A 22,352-nucleotide genomic window follows, 5' to 3' on the forward strand; every position below is an offset into this window, starting at 1 on the left:
TCACAGGTGGTTCTAATTTTGTTTAAATCCGATCATTGTACCATGAAGAGATTAACGATAATCTTAAATTCTTACATGCGAATTGAAGTTGGTTTGGTTTTTTGCTTAAAAATTACTTGTTTCATAATAGATCATCTTATCTCTTAGTATATTCAAAAGTGTTTACTTTATGTGGTTACGAACACTTGTCGAACGAACAGTTCAAATAGCTAATAAAAATTGTTAGTTAAATATGCATCATAATTATAATTTTTTAAAATTTCTGAAGGGCAATATTCTTACTCGACCAAAAAATATTTTTTTTAACGATTTTTTAGCAAGTGTACGAAAAAATATACATATTCTCTTTATACATATAAAGTACATGAGAAACTTCAAACCCTTAGCGGCACCATTAAACATTAGCCGAGTTTAAAATAAATTTTTTTTCGATATTCTTCAGTTCTGAGGGGTGGCTGCAAAACCAATTTGGACTGCCCTAATGTGCATACACATAAATATGTACACTAGTTATAGGCACTATAGGCATTCCACGCCGAGCGTCACAAGCACACGATTACTAGCATCATGCACGCTATATGTAGATACTGACAATGAGAAAAATATAAAAAAAGATCGAAAACAAGAAACTGTTGATAATTTTCATCAACAAAACAGCTCAATAGAATCTATAGAGGTTATCAATACCAAAGGCAAAAGCGAAAAAAAATCACTAAAAATAAGCAAAAAAAAAACAACTCGTTCTGGAATTAAAAACAACAACAGAGAGCGCGCATCAAGTGTCACCAGCCATCAGCCGCCGCCAGTATAGAGCAGCAGCCATTGCGAACCGCCAGCATTTTGAAACGGCACGGAAAGACAAGCAAGTGCTTTCGACAGCATAATTTTCAATTTCACAGCGTAGCACCGAACACACACCGAGTAATTAAAACGCCAAAATAAAAAAAAATATTTCACCGCATCCATGCGAACTGTACACGAGAGCGTATTCAAGCCCAAACTGATGGCTGAAACGAAATTCATTGTGGATATTCGACCTGTTAACCGCAATGCAGCAGCGCTATCCAGCGCTAATGCAACCGCCGCCGCTGCCGCCGCCGCCACCGCTAATAATAACAACACGCTCCCTAGTCCATTAGCGGTAAACACAACGAATTTGGGTCATGTTGGTGTGGGTGTTGATGTCGGCACTGGAGCGCATCGTGGTCTGAACGGTAACGGCATCGGCGGCGGCGGTGGTGGTGGTGGTGGCGCTGGTGGCGCTGGCAATTCACGTAACTCCAGGGCGGAAGTGAATTGGCGTCGTGTTTTCACCGTTTCATCGCTGATTGTGTCGTTGCTGCTGATTAGCGGTTCAATTTATCTACATTTGCGACGGAAGCCACATCTCGGTCGACTGCGGCACGAACAGCAGCAGCAGCAGCAGCAGCAACACGTTTCAGTAGCCGGCGGTGTTGGTAAGTTTTGTTTGTAGTGTCAAAACTAACTAGAGATGTCTTAACTCAGCAGCACCGTACGACTAATTGACTGAATTTTTGTAGCTGCGAAACGGGTTTACTAAGAAAGTGTTTTTTTTTTTTCAACTGTGTGAAAAGTTATGATGTTCTTTAGTGCACTTGCCTCTATGTTCGAACGTTGTTGTTGATATATGTATGTATGTATGCCGGTTCATTGCCGACGGCCGGTAATGTACTTAGTTGGATTTGAGTTGCTTAAGATATTTGCACGTAAGTGGTAAGTGGTTTTAGTATTTGCTTATGAAAACGGAATGTTTTTGTGGAAGTTAGAGATGCATAAAACTTAATTGGCAATATCCGAAATATAATGGTGTTCAATCGCAGAGCAATGCACTGAATTCGAAATATTTCTTTAACGAGTTGATTTAAGTACAGTTATGATAAACATTTTTATTAACTTTTTATGAACTCTTAAAACGTATTTTCATATCATTGTTGAAACTTTAACACTGAAATGGCATTATCCTGCGAATCATAAATCATCTGTCGACCATATATCTACAGTAGCTGTAAAATTTAAATGCTCGTTAAATGCCATTGGCAGCAAATACGAATTTGGAATACAAAAGAAAGTTTAAGTAGCGGATATGGCGTGATGGAAATAAAAAAGGCATTCCTAAGCATACGAAATAAAAATATGTATGTACATGGGCGTAGCCATAATGAAATTTAGGGGTGGAGGGGGATCTCGAAACTATTAAGCTAGCATTTCAGGGTAATATTTTTTACTTATAGGGGAGGCTTGGAAGTTAGTTGGAGCCACCTGCCCGCCCCTCCTGCGTCTACCTGGCTACGCCCATGTGTTATATGGCTATACCCATGTGTTGCATGTATTTGGATCGTCTCTGTGAATAGTGCGTAGAGTATGGGAAATTACAAATGAAAAAGTTTCTGTACAGATTGTCTTCTTAAAGCCGGAAAGAAAAGTATTTTATTTTTTATAGCGAAAAAGAGAACCAAATATCTAGCTTTTGTAAAATTATTTGAAAATTAGGGTTTCGTGTTACTAATTAGACACGGAAACTGCCTAACTGAGAAATTAACTAACCATCGATGAAAAAATATCCTTCGATAAATACAAATGTCCTGAATAACATAACAAAGTGATTAAAAATAGGTCGGTGCAGAAGATATCGAAAAAAATTAATAAGTATGGTTCTTTGTGGGGGTTAATGACAAAACTATCCGTAGTGCAGTAGAGTGCCGTAGTAGAAATCTTTAAACTGAATTTTGCAGTAGCTTAAAACTTGCACATCATTATAATAAAATTTAATCATCTACCAGACTGCATACTCAAAGAAAATCTAAAAAAAATTTTTTTTTAAATTGATACAATATTTTCAAAAACTATTTTTTTAGCAAAAAATTTGTGTGAAAAATTAAAAAAAAAGTAATATTTATTTTCATAGAGAATTTTGATGTGGTGTATTTGTGTGATTATTTATTTTATCGATTTGTTTTTGTGCTGTAACGTTTTTAAAAATGCATTAATAAAGCTAAAATTGTATATTTATTTACTATTTATGTTTATGCATTAACCCTAAAAATTTGAAACAAATCAAACACATAAAGTGTGAACCCCGTCCGTTTTGGTATGGAACGCCCCATATAGCCCTTGAATCGTTACCATTACAAAGTTGTTGAAACTGTATTTTAATTAAGAACTAGCACACTCAAAAAAAGGAACAGTCCAGCGCCTTCGTCTTGGTCTGCAGGCTGTATCTGAGATACACCCGCTAAATTTAAACGTAGAATACGTGGTATGGTTAAGAGCATATCCAAGTCAAAAACGAAAGCACAAACTAAGAAAAAAATATCGATAACAAAAGCGATAATAAAATCGATAACAAAATCGATAAAAATATCGATAACAAAATCGTTAACTAAATCGATTACAAAATCGATAAAAAATCGATTACAAAATCTATCGAAAAATCGATTACAAAATCGATAACAAAATCGATAAAAATATCGATAACAAAATCGTTAACTAAATCGATTACAAAATCGATAAAAAATCGATTACAAAATCTATCGAAAAATCGATTACAAAATCGATAACAAAATCGATAAAAATATCGATAACAAAATCGTTAACTAAATCGATTACAAAATCGATAAAAAATCGATTACAAAATCTATCGAAAAATCGATTACAAAATCGATAACAAAATCGATAAAAATATCGATAACAAAATCGTTAACTAAATCGATTACAAAATCGATAAAAAATCGATTACAAAATCTATCGAAAAATCGATTACAAAATCGATAACAAAATCGATAAAAATATCGATAACAAAATCGTTAACTAAATCGATTACAAAATCGATAAAAAATCGATTACAAAATCTATCGAAAAATCGATTACAAAATCGATAACAAAATCGATAAAAATATCGATAACAAAACCAAACAGATCCACATTAACTGAAACTTTCATATGTACGTATATATGCATTTACATATGTACATACGCTGCGATCAAAAGCCGCATTACATACGCATACATACTTTTTGTCTCCTTCCCACACTTCCAACATATGCACGTGTTTGCAAAATGATGACGAGGTGATTTTGTATGGAAAATCATTTATGCCCATATATTTGAATAAAATAAACATATATAGAAGATATCAACCAATACTTCCCATATACCAAACGAAAGGAAAACTCTTGAATTTTTGATTAAAGAAAACAAAAACAAAATCATTTGAGCGGTTTTCGAGCATTTTGGTAATGAAATCAACAACTTTTTGCCTTAAAATGCTCAATCTTTGTTAAATTTATATAAAATTTGTACCCGATAATATTTCTACTGCTCCAAAGAACCTATATCCCGAAAATGAAAGTTATATATGCCAACAATAAGTTGCTAGAGCACTTTAAAGGCTCAAAATTGACCCCAAAATAAGGCAATGTTTACCGTTGTTTTTACGACAGAAACCGAATTGGTTATTTACAAAAATGAATCTGTCGACAGGTTTGGAATTTTATCTTTGAAACGCCACACTTTTCTTTGAAATCGCTTTATTAGTTCTCGTGCAATAAGCGTTTTTGTGAAGCTCTAAAAATTACAACTACAACATTTGAACATAGCCCCCATACCTTAAGGTAAGACGTATTCTACGTCAAAAGGTTGTCATCAGGACGATGCTACTTAGCATCAACGTGAAATTTTCGAGTATCTATTTACCCAAATAAATTATCTTATCTAAATGATAGTTTTCGTTGTTACATTGAAATCAGAAAGAACCAAAAAGTCTATACAGGTCTCAATTTGATATTGTTAACGGTAAAACTTTTGTTTTTTCTCATCAAATTAATAACCAAAATACAAATCTAATATTTTTCAATACTCTTTTTATGTTATTAATGGTTATATTCGAACCGAAAAATTAAACTGTTAAAATTTCCATTTTAACACAAAGCGTATTAAACTTATAGTGATCATTTTTTCTTGAGTGCATATACACGTTTGTCCTTGTAAAGCCATTACACTCTAGGAGTACTCTTAGCGTTCCCAAAGAACGATTACTAAGGTAATTTTTTACAGTACCAGCACTAGTCCGTCAATTACTTTTTTTTGCATTATAAACCATTTCGCTAGACATTACATTTTGCTTCTTGACTGCAAGAAAACCAACCACAACTATCAAATAGTTTATTCATAGATTTGATAGCCATTTAATGACCGCTGGATTACTTACTCCACTCATTTGCATTGCATTTTCACATGCCACCCAGCCCTATAATCATAAAATTAATAGAGAGGCATAAGAAACCAGCAATAAAACCGACTGCAGTTGTTGCGGTTTAAATATTGTATTATAGATTCTTACATATATATGTATGTACAAACACACACATTAGTAGCATCTGCTTTACTCACATCCTCATTTACATTTTCTCATACATAGCTGCGGCTTTAGTTGCACCACTTCAGGACAAGCACTTGCCACCAACCAGCGCATTCACTATTAACAACAAGCTGACATCATTGAAATTGCCATACTCACCAGCATTACAAACTCAACTATCAACAACGCCACTATCGCCACAATCATCGACAATTCGAACAATAATCCGCAGCGATTTTACACAACCCATACCAGAGGAGAGCGTAGATTTCGCACAAACATTAGTAGTTGTGCATGCCAATAACTACAACAATAATGATTCTGCTACTATCACTGCGGATAATAATAATGGCCACGCCGTGTTGGCTACACTCACAGTGGGTAATACAATGCCGCCACACCAACAGCAACTAACTATGTACTCGTACTCAGGCAATGAATTTCGTGTCAAAAACGTTAATGCAACACAAATTCAATCTCATCCACAGCATCAACACCTGACGCAATCACATCCGCAACCATATCCGCGCCGTTAGCATCCGCAAGGCCACCTTCGGTAGCTGCAACAACATCCGGCAACTCTTTTGCGACTCACAACTCTGGCGCAATGGCAACCACTTCAATGGTATCAATAGATTCAGCGCCAAGATGGAATGCACCTTCCGTTGTTACGGATAGTCGTTCAAGGCATATCACCGAAGCTTGTATGCAATGCATTTGCGCCACGGCAACCCAGTGCCGCCCAGTCACATGCGGCAATAATATAGAAGACTGTGGCGTTTTTCGCATATCACAGCCCTACTGGTTGGATGCCGGCAAGCCAGCACTTGAGGGCGATGAGAGTTATGCCAGCAACACGACCACAAGTAAGTCACTTTCAAACAACAGCTTTCATGAATAAATACCTACACACATGCACATTTGTGCGTACACTTATAATACATACAAACATATATGCATATACGTAGAGCAGAGGTTCCCAAACTTTTTTTTTTCTCGTAGACCACTTTAAAAATTTTACTGCTTTCTTCTGGACGCGCTGCTACATTTCCGCTATATTTTCAAAACTCACCAAAAAAATTTTAAGATTAGATTCAACGATGGAATAAGCAAGTTTTTACAAGTAACACTTGCGGAGCTTCTTAAAACAGAGTTCGTTAAGCTATCAAAATATGCACTCGCTCTGAGGAGTTATATTTTTTAAGAGCACTCCAATTTCAAAAACTAAAACCGCTGCCCTACTGAATTTGAAAATGTTTAATAAACGTTGGACAGCAAGTTTTTTAAGAGGAGTAATATTTTTAGTGGCATAGGGGCGTGGCGTAAATATATAGGCGAAAAAAGTGAGTTATATTAAAGATAAATTAATATACAATCACAAACGAGGAAATCTAAATTGATTGCTCTTTCATTCAGTTGTAGTGAGGAGGAAGATGGAAGTTTTATTCCTCAGAGAGGAATTTTTGCGATCTCTGTCCTAAAATACATTACTCAAAAAAATTAAGGGAGGTTTTGAAAAAAAAGGAAATTAAAGGTAAATGAAAAGGCTATCTGCTCCATATGCCGACCTCACTTAAAAATTCTTTTTCAAGCCCGTGCACCAAAAAACAAAAGCCAAATGATTACAATACGTGGCCCCTAAAAACTTTTAGCCAAAAATTCGGTAAATTAGAACGTTGAAGCTTCAAAATGCTTTTATAAATGCTTCTCAATGCGACTATTCTTCACTGAAATACAGCCTGTCAAAAATCACCGAAAAATTTTGATCTTTTTTTGCTCCCTTAATTTTTGTGGCCAAAAATCAATTATTTAAAAAAAAACATGATTTGTGTATGGATTGGCATACGATTTCCAACATTTTTGCAAAAAAAAAAAACATGACAACCGTTATGTCAATAAGATCAATTTTTAATTTTTGGTTTTATTAAAAAAGTTTGACTGCGAATTGTTCTAAATATACATATATATTAAAGAAAACATTACTCTTCGTTAAAAAAAAAAAAAAAAAAATTTATGCAGTGGCTAATTTTATAAAATATTGCCAAAATATATTAATTTCAATTGAAAACCTAAAAATTCCGAAATTGCTAATTTTTCCGCAGAAAAATTAAAAGCAGCATCCAGTGTAAAGAATGCCTACAAAAAAAGGTAATTTTCTCAGAAAACGCAAAAAATCGCAACACGAAATGGACAGATTAAAATCAAAACTTTTTAGTTTACACATTTTTGATAATCTAAAGACGACCAAATACGGCCAACATTTTAAAGGCTTATTCAAATATCACTTTAAAGATGAAAAAAATAATAATTTAAGGTTATGTTAGAAATATGTACTTTCCCTTCAAAAAAAAAAGTTCAACAAAGAAACAGTTATAGAACTTTATACCCTTTATTTATTTTTTTATTTTGTTAATTTTTTTAGATAATTATTAACTTGAATGTGGTAGTTCGAAAATAGCTTAAAAAACAAAAGACAAAATCGATTCGAACATTTCACAGACTTTGACCTTCTGCTAAGCAGTTGTCGTGCATTTTTTACAAAAACAATAGACACCATTAATTAGTTTGAAGTTTTCTTTATCAAATACCAAGGATAAAAAGTTTATTTTTGTAAGTACGAAAAACGACTTTTCGCCACATAAACTTATCAAATCGGTAAAGCCAAGCCAAGATTTGTGTTCTTTGCTTTCGAAACCAGTTAAATTTTTTATGGACCCAAACCTACAACTCGTGAACCCCCGTATTTTTTTTTTACGCCAACGTAGACCCTCGTCTAGTCTCCCGCGGACCACTGCACCCAAATTCCCAGCTTGGACTACTTTGGGAATCACCGACGTAGACAGTGGTGAATGCTGAAAATTTGTGTGCTTTTGATTCTCGGAGCCAGTTAATGCTTGCGCATGTGTATGTGTTTTGTGCTCCCTCTGGCTGTTTCATTTAATGCGAGCTGCTATTATACCAGCTCCAAGTCCAGTAGGTAATGAAATTTCAACGCCACACACTCACGGCCACTTACCTATGCACACACACGCTTTTAAACACGTCTACAAAGTGTGACTAGCTAGCAGTTCTTCAGTACTCCTCAGTAGCTTTAGTGCTTTCAAGTTTTCGTTGAAAATTTCATTTTAAATCAAAAGTGGTGTACAAGGCGTGCAAGTACACACTTTGTCCGAACTGGGTTAGATTGAGTTTCAAGTATAAAGGATTTGCACACACATACATACATGTATGAATGTAGAAGCTTAATGCTACTGTACTTTTTAGTGCTAATTGCTGGTATTATTGAAATGCAAGAGTTTTGATGCATTCTTCAGCAGAGCAGATTTTTTTTTGGTTCACTGATTTGCTGATCAAAGGTAGAGGTGAACGGAACCGTGAATGCATCATAGCTTCAATATAATAAATAGCCTGCCCTTTATTTTGGATTTTTGAAGATTTTATTTTTGTTTGATTTGGATTTGCTTAAATCAGTGTTTGTTTGTTTTCTCAAATTGTTCCCTGTTAATTTCGGTATTGCTTTTGATTTCGCCGTCATTTCTTTTAGTGTTGTAGATTTTTTTTATAATTTCAAGTTAAGAAGATTTTTCGATTATCAAAGGAAAAACAGGCGTGCGAAATGGATCGTGGCTTTCGGTCGCTTTTATAGATTTGATGTGGGAATCGTTGCAGGCATTGAGTTTGTTGGACCTCATTCTGTTCCGTGATTATCCCTATTAGCAGCCTAAGTTGGGAATGTTCCAACTGCAAATGAAATGGGGGTCCTTCTTTGAACATTGGGTCAGCGACCCACTTTTTATTAGACAATTCGAAGCAGTTTTTTGAGGAGATTTTTCAGCTGATAAGCGGGTAACTGATCCTGAAAGTTCATCAGAGCTTTGCAGTTACCCAAAATGTCATTATGAACTGTGATATCAAAATTTGTTGGTTCGTAGAAGCGTGGCCCGAGCACTTTCTCAGGACCCAATTAGCACTGAGAGTACCATCCTGATACGTTTTATCAGATATGTGCCTTTATGATTCGTCAGTTTCGTCAAACCACTTGACTTCGTCGATGAATTTATATATCTTTGGAAGGAGAATCTGCCTAATGTAAGGCCGTGTAGTCGGAACGAGAGAGAGATATTCAGTATCTCATAGAACATCCCCGCACCCACACCGCAGTCTATTTTGGATCCATCAGTATAGATTTCAGTGAAATTCTTTCCCAAAATTCATTCTGGAGATAACTCTTGCGGGTATACACCACTTCCTATTTGTTTGTTATTTTGGCTCACCGGTATCTATTTCAGTAGAGTGTTCGCCCTTCAAAAGACCAAAGTCGATATTGAATAGACTGGGTGCTTTAAATTTGTCGGGCAGGCTTCTAAAGTTATATAATATCCACGTATATTGTGTCCTTCCACTTATTCAAAGCATTTATCTGACTGTATTACTTCTCGCTTGAAGTTTACGAGTCAATAGGGATAAAATTAAGTGCAATTACCAGGGCGAGATGGAGGGTTATTAGCCCCCTTTACCTTATTAAATTTGTATCTAGTAGTAGATTCCTCGATTGATGCCTACCAAGCTGTGACTCCACAGAAGATGATCGGGAGAACCCCTGTCATGTATATCCAGTTCACTATCTACGGGTTAATGCCCCATTTTTTTACCAATAGCAGAATTATAGGCCAACAGGACAGTAATGGCTTTTCTGATTTTTGCTTCGTAGTTCCGTTTTCAGGGAAGCACCCTGTCCGAGATAATTCCCAAGTATCTAACCTCATTCGCTACGCCATTGAACGAACTGACTTGGAGTGAAATAGTTATATACATTTTTTTACAGATTGATGTTGAGTTCGCATGCTGCCCCCAGACCAAGTTCCTTCAATATGTACCGAATTTTATATAATTTCGCCTAAAAGCTGAGAGTGGTTATGCCATAAGAGCGACGAGAGAACCTCGCTAGGCGGGGCTCTTGACGCATATCTGATGAAAGATGCTCCGGACATAAAATAGTCCTTTTACCAAAAAGAAGACTGACGAATTCCGCCAGAGTTTCTGAAACTCTTATTTCAATGTAGGAAGGATAATAGTTGAATGCAGGAAGTTGATAATAGCCCCTAAAGCAAGTTTATTGCAAGCCAAGGCTTTTACGATGTTAACCTTAATTTAATGTAATAGCGAAAAATCTTCAGATCTGCGTTCGATGATGTACTAATCCAATATCTTCTCCAGTGTTTTAAGAAATAAATAACTGTAAATTAAAAGGCGTAAGTCATTAGGCTCCATGTAGGACATGCTCCCCTGCGCCCAATAGGTACGGTGATCATCCGTCCTGTATTATACGGGACAGTCCGCTTTTTTCGTCAATTGTCCTGGTAATTTATTTATTTACATTTTTGAGTATGGAAGAAATAGTTCGAAGAAAACTTTCTACTTTAATATTCTTTGTTAGTTTTTACCTTTTATTCATTTTTATTTTTCCTTTTCATCGTTAAAATCAATTCTGCTTAAATATGCTTTTACATAAATTGCAAATTTCCCAATTTTGTTTGACACTTTAAACCCGAAATTGGGACAAAACAACGGGCTAAATTCCATAAGACTCATCTTGAATTACACAGCTTGTGTCAAGAAATTCTGTTGGCCCGTTTATGCTGCCATTCATTAATTTTTAACCAGCAAAATGAGCGACAAACTCAAAGCTGTAGTTTAAAAACTTTCTACAAAATATCAAGAAATACTTACATATTTCAAATGGGCAAACAGAGGAGCGTTCAACTAAAAACAGTCAAACTGCTAAAAAAAAAACAGAAAATACGCGACGCTTTCACACTTTTCCAATACCCGGTGACTCGCGCACCACCACTACTAAACTATCGAACAAAGTCAATCAGTGAAGAATAAACAAGCGAAAAAAAGGAATTGCCATCGTTGCAACAGCGCAAGGGCGTTTCGATGCACGATATGGGCGTTGCAAAAGTTTCACATTAACATGTTGATTGAAAAGCTGAACTTGCCATTGCCACCTTTGCGGGGCACAACCGGAGCGAAAAAGGGGGTCAGCGTAAAACGATAGGCTGCAAACATCCGCTATCAGTCATCGCATCGCATCCAACGTTAAGCTGGTCTAAGTGCAATATGTATGTATGTACACCAGCTACCAGCTACTCACAAATTCACTCACCTACATATATCTATACGTACATAGTTACTAAGCTGTCTAGTAGTTTATTCATTGAAAGTATGTATAACTTTTTTTTCCGCTCTACTTACAGCTTACGCCCACTGTGTCAACAACATCTACTGTGCGACTCGTACTGTCGCTGCCTACATCAGCAGATATGCACGCGACTGCAATGGCGATGGTGTAATTGAGTGCCGCGATCATATTGCACTGCATCTGCTCGGTCCCAGCGGTTGTGCTCAGTCCGAGGGGGAGTTATCGCCGATATACGTGCGCCGCATGGCGGACTGTTTGGCAGAGTATGAATGAATGAAATTCGAGAATCGCGTGAATGGGGGGCGGGTCAACAAGCGGTGAAAGTGTACAACACTCGTTAAAGAAGTCAAGTGTAGTCATCAGTGTTGTCGAGTTATAAATACATACATAGATATAAATATGTAGTATAACTGCGTATGCATGGCACATCAGAGTAATGATACCGAAATGGTTGAAAATCACTATGCTCGTAGAAACGCCAATATTTTGTATCCTGGCACGACTACTACTTATATACATACATATGTATATGGATATATATGAATGTGCTATGTCTATACATATGTAAAAACAATAGACATCAACAAAATTTTTTCGTTGAAAACTTTTCCCAAACTACGAGCATACTTTTTGTGTGGTTATGTGTGTACGTGTTTGCGCAAAAAAATGTACAGCCGAAATTGAACAGAAAGCGTGTAGTATAACGACATGCACTGATTGATTGATGCATTGTCGGCGGGCAAAGTAATTTGTAAAATTTAAAAACAATAGCAGGAAACTAATATATCAAACATGTTGTAAAAGTGAAACGATATTTAGGCGGAAAATGGTGAATTTGTATTGCTAAGCAGATTTTTTTTATTATTTTAGCATTTAAGATACGTACGCATAAATAATAAAATACTCGTAGAATTTTGTAAATAAAAGGTATGCCTTTAAATTATTTTTTGTTTCTTTATTGAACAATTCCACTACCAGGTTAACTGCAGTTAAGAGGGCGATTTTGCTAATATAGCTGCAAGTTTTTTGTAAGACGATTGCGAGGCAGTAGGCAAGATAGTTTCAAAAATGTTGTTTATTCTGTAACAAAAAATGTTCCCTTGCCAACATTCATAGTAAAAGCTCTTCTAACAGAAAGCATTTGAGCACTCAAACAGTCGCAAACACCGAGTGAGCGAAGCACTGGCGCGCCATTCGAGATATCTATCCTAAATTCGAATCCTCGGGCAAAGGAATATTTTTGATTACTTCTTCGTTTATTTACATTTACTTGTTAGAAATTTACTTTTTATATTTTTTCATTTTTTTTAATTCAACAATTTTTTTTTGAGCTTGAGGCCGTTTTTAATGAAAAACTTATTGTGGAAAAGCAATAATAATTTGAAAAAATGGTAGAAGTGATAGTTATTTCGGAAATCACCACATTAAATAACCTAGCGATATATCAAAGATTTCGTATTTATCTAAATTACCGTTGTATGAGATGTGGGCGTGCTTATTGTCCGATTTTTTAAATTTTCAGCCGTTTGGTATTTTGTATCAAGGCTAACAACTGTGCCAGGTTTAGGAGAAATTGTTGGAGTGGTTGTAATCATAACAAGCGGCTTACTTTGCGAGCAGAAATCATTTAATTTCAAAACTAAAGCAAAATAATTTCAGATATCGGCTCAAAAGGAAAATTTAATAAGTGCACAAATCCACGGCATAAGTGTCACTAATTTGTCTTGCAATTCCAAACGAATTTAATTTGCACACTAATTTGGAAATCAGTACGGAAGAACCTCTCGTGCACTATATATTGTGTCTCTTTTCTGGTTGTTGCAAGCATTGTAACTCATTTTCATGAAAGCGATATAGCAAAGCAAAGTTTCGAGGCCAAAAGTTGAAACTGGCGACCACAATGAAAATTTGCCACCTTTTATGGCATTAATATTTGATGTACGCGGCGGCTAAGGTGCCAGCAGGGAAATTTACAGTCACAACAAAGCTAGTATAGGTACATATATATAGTGCTTATCATGATTATAATTTATATATTTTAATTTTAATTATTTTTTTATAAAAATATAATTCATTCTAACAGCCGTATTCTAACAAAGTCACAAACTTTAGCTCATCACTGCTGTGATTTCTACTGCGCCTCAAAGCTTGCCGCTCAAAGAATATGCCGCTTCAATTCAATTTTTTAAATTTTTGTGTATTTTTCTAGCACTCAAAATCGAATTTTTTGTGACACATTTCTCGGCGCACTTGAAACCACAACAGAGATGAGCTAAGTTTTGTGACTCTGTTAGAATAGAGGGGTAAATCCAAGTTTCAGTATTTGTTGAATAAAAAAAATAATCAACAAACTTTCGTAAAAATGTCGAGCATTTAAATTACATTTCTTAGAAAAATTTTCAGTTGCAGTTTTGTAGGACGTTGATTTTTCGCAACTTTTTGTTGGTGTTGCTCATTTTCTGCATATAAAAAAAATGTCCGAACATACTCGTACATACTCCGTATGGAAGAAAAATACTAAACTCGTCAACAAAAAAAAAAAAAATTGGCAAAAAAAGATAAGTTTCAGCAGCTTAAAACTTTTAAAATTTGCATGGGCTATACAACTGCATACTCAAAATTTTATCTAAGAAATCTAACTAAAAATCTCAAAATTTTTACGAACATTTTTTGATATTTTATTTTTTTTATATTGCACAAAGTTTGAAACTTCAATATATGCCGGTTTCATTAAAGAAGAAACTATATTTATATAAAAAAAATAGCATAATTAGCGAAAACTTATCAATGTGTGGCTGTCGTACAAATATATAGTTATGGTAAGCACTGTATGTAGACATGTACTTTTATATACACACATACTTTGTAAGTGCGGATGTTTTTGGCACATTAAGGTGTATGTACATATGTATGTTAAATGTAACAAGCGTGTTTAGTGTTGACAACCAACAGCAAATATGTACGTAAACAGTCAGCCATCCTAAGGGTATCAGTGAAATATTATTTGTGTGTGTGTACTATATTAGGGAGGTGCCTAAAATATCAACGTCTAAATTTTGACACACTTTTAGTTTGTTCTGCGTAAAAAATTAAGAGATCAAAAAATTTAAAAATAAAAAAAAAATCGGGGCTAGCAGGGTTTAAAAAAATGCAAACTGATAACTAGACATATTATTGAATACTATTCATATACGTTCAAAGTCATCGCCAAATAAATTTAGTAATCAATATTTAGCCACCAAAGATTGACATTTGTTTATTTTTTTTCGGAATAAGTGCAGTATTTTGCAAATTTTTTTTAAGTTCTACAACACTGGTTTACAAATACATAACTATCTAAAAAAACGCGAGAAACTTATGTGTAAGGCAGAAATAGTAAGGACTTTACTGACCTCAAAAATTTTTTTTTTTTAATTTTTTTCTTTGGGCAGTTTTTTGAGATAAAGGTGTGTTTTCTGAAATGTCCGGTCAATAACAATTAGCACTTCGTTAGAAAGCAAATTAAAATACGCGTCAAACGACATACCAAGCCAGTATTTTGTTAATTTTTTTCGATTTAAAAAAAAAAAAATTAAATATTTTAAAAACCCTACGAGCGCTGTAAAAATTACTTAAAATTTTCAAATTTTCCTGCATGTAGTTACTAGGTACGTAGATCAAAATAAGGGATGGCCCTATAAAAAATTTATAAGTTGATACTATTATTGACTACCCTAGTGTATATGTACATACATATATTTATGTATATTTGCGTGCTTTTGTGCCTTAAAGAGAAACATTTAAATCTGAGAAGCATCCCAACAACAAAAGGCTGTCTTACCAGCCACAAAGGCACACAAAGTAAAGCATTTGCTGTTATTTATTTTTTTGACTTTTGTTGTTGATTTTATTTAGTTTTTTTTTCGTTTTTTAAACATCGGATACTTTTGCTCACGTTTACATAGAAGTCAACCGGAAAATTATCATCGAAAACCATAAATTGCCACCAAGTGGCGTTATCACTTACGCATTTGGGGGCTATTTATGCGAGACAGATTTTCATACACACACACACACACACACACGCAAGCACAAAAACGCACTAGCATTGTGATATTTTCGGTGTGAACCATTGAAGCTTAAATGATTTTTAGAGGGCAAACTGTATCTTTGCTTTGCTGGCGAAAATTTTTGGTTGTTTGAAGGTATCTACCAACCAACTAATACCCACCGTGTCAAATGTGCTTCGGTGTATTAGGAAGAGGATGATGATTGGGTTCATAAAACGCTGAGTGAGAAAAAGAAGATAAAAATTGCGAGCATTGAAGTGGAAAAGCTACAAGTTTATGAAGGTGGAAATAGGCAAAAAGTGTATGCCGATATTGGCAGTGCGTTTCGATGCTTTAAAATTTGGCAGAAATTTAAACTTGCACGTACATATGTTGAACTAATACAATAAAGTAGAATTAAAAAATTTTCTAAGTACTCTTTAATATTTCATATATGTATAGATAATATTTCGCTAGCATAGAGTGAAAAGTTGCTAAGTCTACTTTTTATGAAATCTTATGTACATTTTGATGGAAAAAGAAAGAAAATTAAAAATTATTTTACTGCTGCCCATTTCTATGCAGTGAAACGAAAATTTTGCTAAGCCCAAAAAATACCAAAAAAATTTCTTATTTAAACGTGGAACTCTTCCAATTCGTATGGATTTAAGTTTTGCTTTGAATACGCAAAATGTTGTTATTAAATTTTGCAAAATATTTGAAAAAAAATATGTAAAAACTTCTCTCCTGTAAAATTTTAGAAACTGTACTTAACAAATTTTCACTCTAAGCTAGCGATATGTATTTTACAGTGAAACATATGCTGCATGTTTAACTGAATAGCTTTACATATGGAAATTGTCAGAAATAAAGGTAAAATGTGTATGTGTGCACAATCCAAAAAAACGTTGCTCTACCATATACATGTACAAATATACATACTTACGTATGTGTATATGCCGCCATCCAAGTGTAAAACTTTTAGACCATCCACAAATCAAAATGTTATTTATCCCAAATCCGAGGTTACCCAAATCCCCATATGTTGGTGTACCCTTTTGTTTTTTTTTGGTGAGCTTAGGCGCCGCAAAGTGGAGCAAAAAAGGTTGCTGTGGACAAATCAATTTTGAGAGCCGATTTGAAGTTTATTTTTTTTAATAAAAGATAAATTAAAATTCGCTTCGATCTATCCGTGGCGATTTATTTTTTTTTAATATATCCATCAGTATAGATGACAAATAAAAAAAATTTTTTTAATTAAATGCAGGCATTTGAAATCAATTTCAAGTATTTTCCAAAAAATTGTAAGCATTCAAACGTAAAATTTTTTTTCTTTCATTTTTCAACATAAATAAATAAAAAACTAGAGCTTTTTTGAAAAATCGCCACTGATAGATCGACTCGAAATTTCATTATCTCTTATTTAAAACAAAAAAAGAAACATGAAATCGGTTCATATTTAGGCTCTCAAAATCGATTTGTCCACAGCAACCTTTTTGCCCCACTGTGCGTCGTGAGTTAAGTGCAATAGACAGGAACGAACAACAGCCGTCACAAATTGTGTTAAAACCTATTGAAAGCAAATTTATTTTGTGTGTTTTTCGTTCATGCGATTGGAATGTTTTTATTTTTTCGTTTTAAAAAAGGCTTTATGCAGCTTTTTTATACATAACATAGTTTGTTTAGTCGCAAGTAGATTAGCATAGTTAACCCTTTATTTGTTAAATTTATGCACAAATGTGACATTGAGTGCTTAAGTGTGTCAAATTTTACAATAACTGTGAGTATGCACTCGTACATTGACATAAAAACCTTTTTATGATATACGTATGTAAATAAAAATGTTTACGTACATATGTATGTATGTAAATATGTGAATATGGATGTACTTAATACACTCTATAACGACACGTGCCTAACGCAGAAAGACGAGTTTGAAACTGCTGAAATTCCTAAAGGAGTCTGGTAAGTAGGCAGCGGAGCAATAAATTCCCACCCCCACTTATATATCCCATTCCTCTAAGTCCTGTCTCTTGGCTATTGGGTAGTACAGCCTGAGTGCTTGGAACATTTGTTTTTGGTTTTTCCGACCACCCACAATTCCATTCCATGCCATTCCAAGGATAGACTAGGCTGGCTAGCCACTACTTGGTTTCACAGCGACAATCAAAGTCCATAGCGGTACCAGAGGCAATGTTGAAGGACGTAATAGTTCTCTTATCACTACTCTTAGAACTATTTTATGTGCGCTTTTTGGTGGGTACCTCCAGACACGCTAGAAAACTTATTCGCTGGGGACAGATCCGCCACCTACATGTGTAATTCAGCCTTGGATGTCAACATTAAGGGTATTCATCAAATCTTATAAATGCATTGTAAACCGTATAAACTTATAATTGTGTAAACCTTATAAATGAACTGTCAAAATTTGTATGGAAACTCGTTTACACATATCTGATAAATTTATCCAGCGATTTTACTGAATAAACTTGATAAACTGAAGACAATGCAACTCTGTCGCAACTCTAGCTATGTTTTCTTAGGCAATAATCGGGATCCGCATACAAATTTTGCACGCAAATTCAACAACGATATGATCCTGATAGAGATCTGGTTCAATTATTATCCCGTCTGTTTGTTTGTTTCACTGATAATTCGCAAAGTTTAGTAGCCGTGACAAATGAATTCACACACAAACAGACATTCTGCCATTGTTTCTTATAACTTGCTTCAAATAAATAGCCTTTATGTTATATGTACATTTATTTAAATAGATATCTCGCAAATATAATTTTTTCCAATTTAGTGAGGTAGTTTCTATAATTTCTTTATCCCCGTGCTAGTAGTATAAAGTTAGTGATACTGAGCTTTATAATTAAAGAAAACACGACTATTGTCGCGTGTGTAAACGAAAAGAGAGTGTGGGTCATGTAACAGAGTGCATAAACTTATAAGATTATCTGCTTGATAAAGTTATCGGTTTAGATGAATACCACTATTAAGATTCACTATTCAATTTGCCCGGTTACTACATTTTTGTAACAAAATCCTTTTACTAGGAAAATTCTACATACAAACTTCTGGTAGCTGTAAAGCTTACTACGCTCAAATTCAGCCACGTAAATGGAAAAACTAAAAAGAGCGGTGCTGAGCTGCAATCGGTTTTTTTGCACCGGCTACCAATTTCGAAAAACACGAGTTTTTAGTACGGGCTACGAATTTTGAAAAAAAGGCGTAGTGATCACGTCCGTTTCAAAAATGAATTCGCTTTTTTGTACCGGTTACTTAGTTCGAAAAATCCGAATTTAAGGTAACCGGTTTTTTTTTCTTAATTGGTAACCGTAACAAAAAAAATACGACTTCACTATTGAAACAACCATAATAAAATTAACGGGCGAGATCACTCATTTTTTCTCAAAATTGGTAATAGGTACTTAAACCCAAGGTGTTCGAAATTGGTAGCCGGTGCAAAAACCGATTGCAGTTTTGAAATCGCCCCGTAGCTATCCTTCTATGAGTAAAGTTTCAAAAAATTACGACCACCTTTTGCATATTTCTACATGTGTGCATTTTGTAGCAGCGATGCGGTAATTGTCAATAGTTTTGAATTATAAAAAAAAAAATCCATGTCGAATTGAGGAATAAAAATTTTCTTATTTTGAGTAAAATATTTTTCTGAACAGCATCCTATGTGAAATTTTTTCAGGTGCAGCAGTAATTCTTAGATACTTCCAATTAAACTGTGGCAACCAAAGGCTACAACTCATTGGCCCCTCTTCTTAATGTTGTGAAATTTATTATATCACAAAAAATAATGTTTTTGCTTATTTTAATTACAGACACTTTGAATTGAATAAATTTTTGAGCAAATTGAATAAATGAACCCGACATATTACATGCAAGTCAGCAAAGTGATTGACACAAAATTTAAAGGCCAAAAAGTGTAATGAATAATTGGTTTTTTGTTTTTGTTTTTTTTTTTTAATCATTTGACAGCGAGTGAACAATCGACGGCTTATACTTACACAAGCGTAAATTTAAACATTATCTGCGTACTATTTTCGAAGCACAAATGGCTCGTTGTGCGGGGCGTATGAGTGACATTAAACCACATCGGCTTGAAGGCGTTGCGGTGCGGTGCGGTCAGCCATCAATTTGACGTAACCACCAATATACATACGTAAATTTGTATACATATGTAAATGTACATACACGAAGGTCGTTCTAGCCATAATGATTATAATTATTTTGCAACATCAGTTAAATCGGGAAAAAACGCATTAAGCACAAAATTGTTCTATTTAACAGCACGAGACTTTCTTCGCCCAGTCATTGTGGCATGCGGCCCTCCTACATACATACAAACATAAGCACAACGACCCTCATCAATGTCAAGCAGTAACAGGCGCAAGCTTACCCAACAAAAATATTAGACAACACTCGTACAAATATAAAACATACTAAGTATTTTAGTGCATAGTTAACTGCGACGGCACAATTTTCAAATATTTTATTGCTTTTTAAAGTCAAATACTTGGCTGGTGGGTAAGGCAGTTTGCATAAAAGAGAAAGAAAATGGAGGAAAGAAAAGTTAGTTACGAAACATAATTTGACTTATGGCTCAAGGGATATGACCTAAGGTTGTCTGGGCCATATTTCAACAACATTTTCTCTGTCTTACACGCGCCTACGATCAATACCAATGTCATTTCATACTTTCACGTGCCACTTAATTGTTGTATTTCGTTCGTCTCCCACATTGACTTGGGAAAACAAACTCCTTCGGCGCAATATGCCTTTGTGTATACTTATACATTGCCGTACATTGAGCGCTTGAAAGTCAGTATGACAAAAACTTTAAAAATTTAATAAAACAATTCGTTGCATGGCTTGTTGTCTGCTGTTCATCAAATTATGATTGATGACAATATATTTTACAAGCGTGCGTTTTATGGATGCGTTTTTTTAGAGCTCAGTTGGAGATGAAAGTAGTAAAATAAAAACCTTAACGACTTAACGACTTAAGTGTTAAATATCAAAATTATTATATTTTTAGATTGTTACAAAACCGTAATTTTTTATTTGTTTTGTTTTCGATCAAAAATAATTTTATTTGTATTGATCATTTTCAGCTCTTATAATTGAAACTGCGTTTTAATGCCCGATTTCAAAATTTTATGGTCTAAAAAACTAAATCGGAAAATAACGATTTTATCATGAGAAAAAAAATAAAAAATAAAAAATAAATATAACGCTCAAAAAATCGATGAATATTCAGCTCTCACTATATACACTTAGCAGCAAAAGTCTGTATACACCATTTCTTTTTTAAATATTCACAATATTTTGCAAGCTAAAATTTGTTTGCAATTTTTTTTTATAAAATTGTGGACCATATAAACCACGGTATCAAGATTTACCAAAATTATAGAAACTTCAAGAAATTTTCATTAAAATTCTCAAAATTTTAATCAGATTATATAAAAAAAATTCCAAGTACGCAATTTCGGTATAATAATATGTAGAAATTAAGTGGCTTAGAAATCGCGTTCTACGCATTTTCCTTCATGCAAAGTATGAGTGAAATAAATATTTTTTATTTTGATCAAAAAAATAACAAAATAATTTTAGCATGCAAAATAGTGTGAATATTTAAAAAAAGAAATTGTGGATGCAGAATTTTGCTGTTAAGTGTACATATGCACCACCCACTACAGCAATATCCTAGAGACCAATTTTCAGTTTTCTAGAAAAGGATGGACCGTCGCCGTTCTCTCTCGGGTCTGCGACATAAGTACGTACATCACGTCTAATGTCCAGGCACGCTTAGTGGTGCAAATCGAGCTATTTTTCAACCCGCGAGACCAGTTGGACGTGCGCATCACCATAATCTTTTCATACCTTCTTAACTACTTGATATTTAAATCTGCATAAAATAAAATAAATTAGATTTGAAACTCTTACGATGAACAACGGCCGCAACTTGGCAAAGGGGAGAAACAATTGGAGAACCAAGAATAGGTTGCGGTAAGGGGAAGGGAATCCGTTAAAAGATTGTCAACTTTACAAACAGCATCAAAATAACCATTAGAGTAAAGGATGGTTTTCACTATGTCAAATCTTGACAACTTTTTCCCCTTTATGATATTATGGGCCAGAAATGGACCGACAGACGATTTGACAACATATTTATACGATCCATTCTGATCTAAAGCAATTTTACAGGCAACTTTTAGTTGAAATCAACAATCGCCTGGTGTGGACGACCTTTCAACTAATCGCTTTCAATGAAGTTGGGGGGACGCAGCCAACTTTTTATTCCACTAATCGCCTCTAAAATTGCCTGTGAAATCGCCATATGTGAAAGTGTTTTTGCATTGTTCAACTTTTGCGTTGAACTCAACGCAGGGTTGCACGAAAAAAAGTTGAATAGCTACATGTTGGCTGGCGACTAACTTTGTTGAAAGCGATTAGTTGAAAGACCGTTCAACAAAAAGTTGAATGCAAAGTTGAATCATACCAAATACGTCTATATTTGGAACAATAAAATTAGCTTGGTATTTTATTCTTAATTTAGTGATAGATTTTGCAATGCGAAATGGAGTCTAAATTAAGATGGTGTGAACATAGCATAACCCTCAGAGCGTGGCAGATAATTCGAGTTTCAAATAATAGCAAGTTACAAAAGAAACTTTAGAGTACATTAAGCGGAAAAATTTCCCGCAAAACCTCTGACCCCCCC

The 22,352-nt window shown here is 34.6% G+C and overlaps 1 protein-coding gene across 3 annotated transcripts in view; it reads left to right on the top strand.

Annotated features, from left to right (window-relative positions):
• The first annotated feature begins 789 nt into the window (after positions 1-789).
• LOC108360845 (uncharacterized) overlaps positions 790-22,352 on the top strand; it is an 88,033-nt gene continuing 66,470 nt past the window's right edge. The window contains exons 1-4 of one of the 3 annotated variants that reach the window (XM_017613292.1): positions 790-1,457; positions 5,438-5,758; positions 5,866-6,243; positions 11,638-12,361. In XM_017613292.1, the coding sequence (XP_017468781.1) occupies positions 965-1,457; positions 5,438-5,758; positions 5,866-6,243; positions 11,638-11,855 (1,410 nt within the window). In that variant the 5' untranslated portion in view covers positions 790-964 and the 3' untranslated portion in view covers positions 11,856-12,361. Of the gene's footprint in view, positions 1,458-5,437; positions 5,759-5,865; positions 6,244-11,637; positions 12,362-22,352 lie in introns of those variants that run through there. The other 2 variants (XM_017613300.1, XM_017613309.1) reach the window with 2 other exon arrangements.

This window comes from Rhagoletis zephyria, unplaced genomic scaffold (assembly GCF_001687245.7).
Source record: "Rhagoletis zephyria isolate East Lansing unplaced genomic scaffold, Rhagoletis_zephyria_1.1 Rzeph_scaffold_00017, whole genome shotgun sequence".
In the NCBI taxonomy this organism is placed as follows: Eukaryota; Metazoa; Arthropoda; class Insecta; order Diptera; family Tephritidae; genus Rhagoletis; species Rhagoletis zephyria.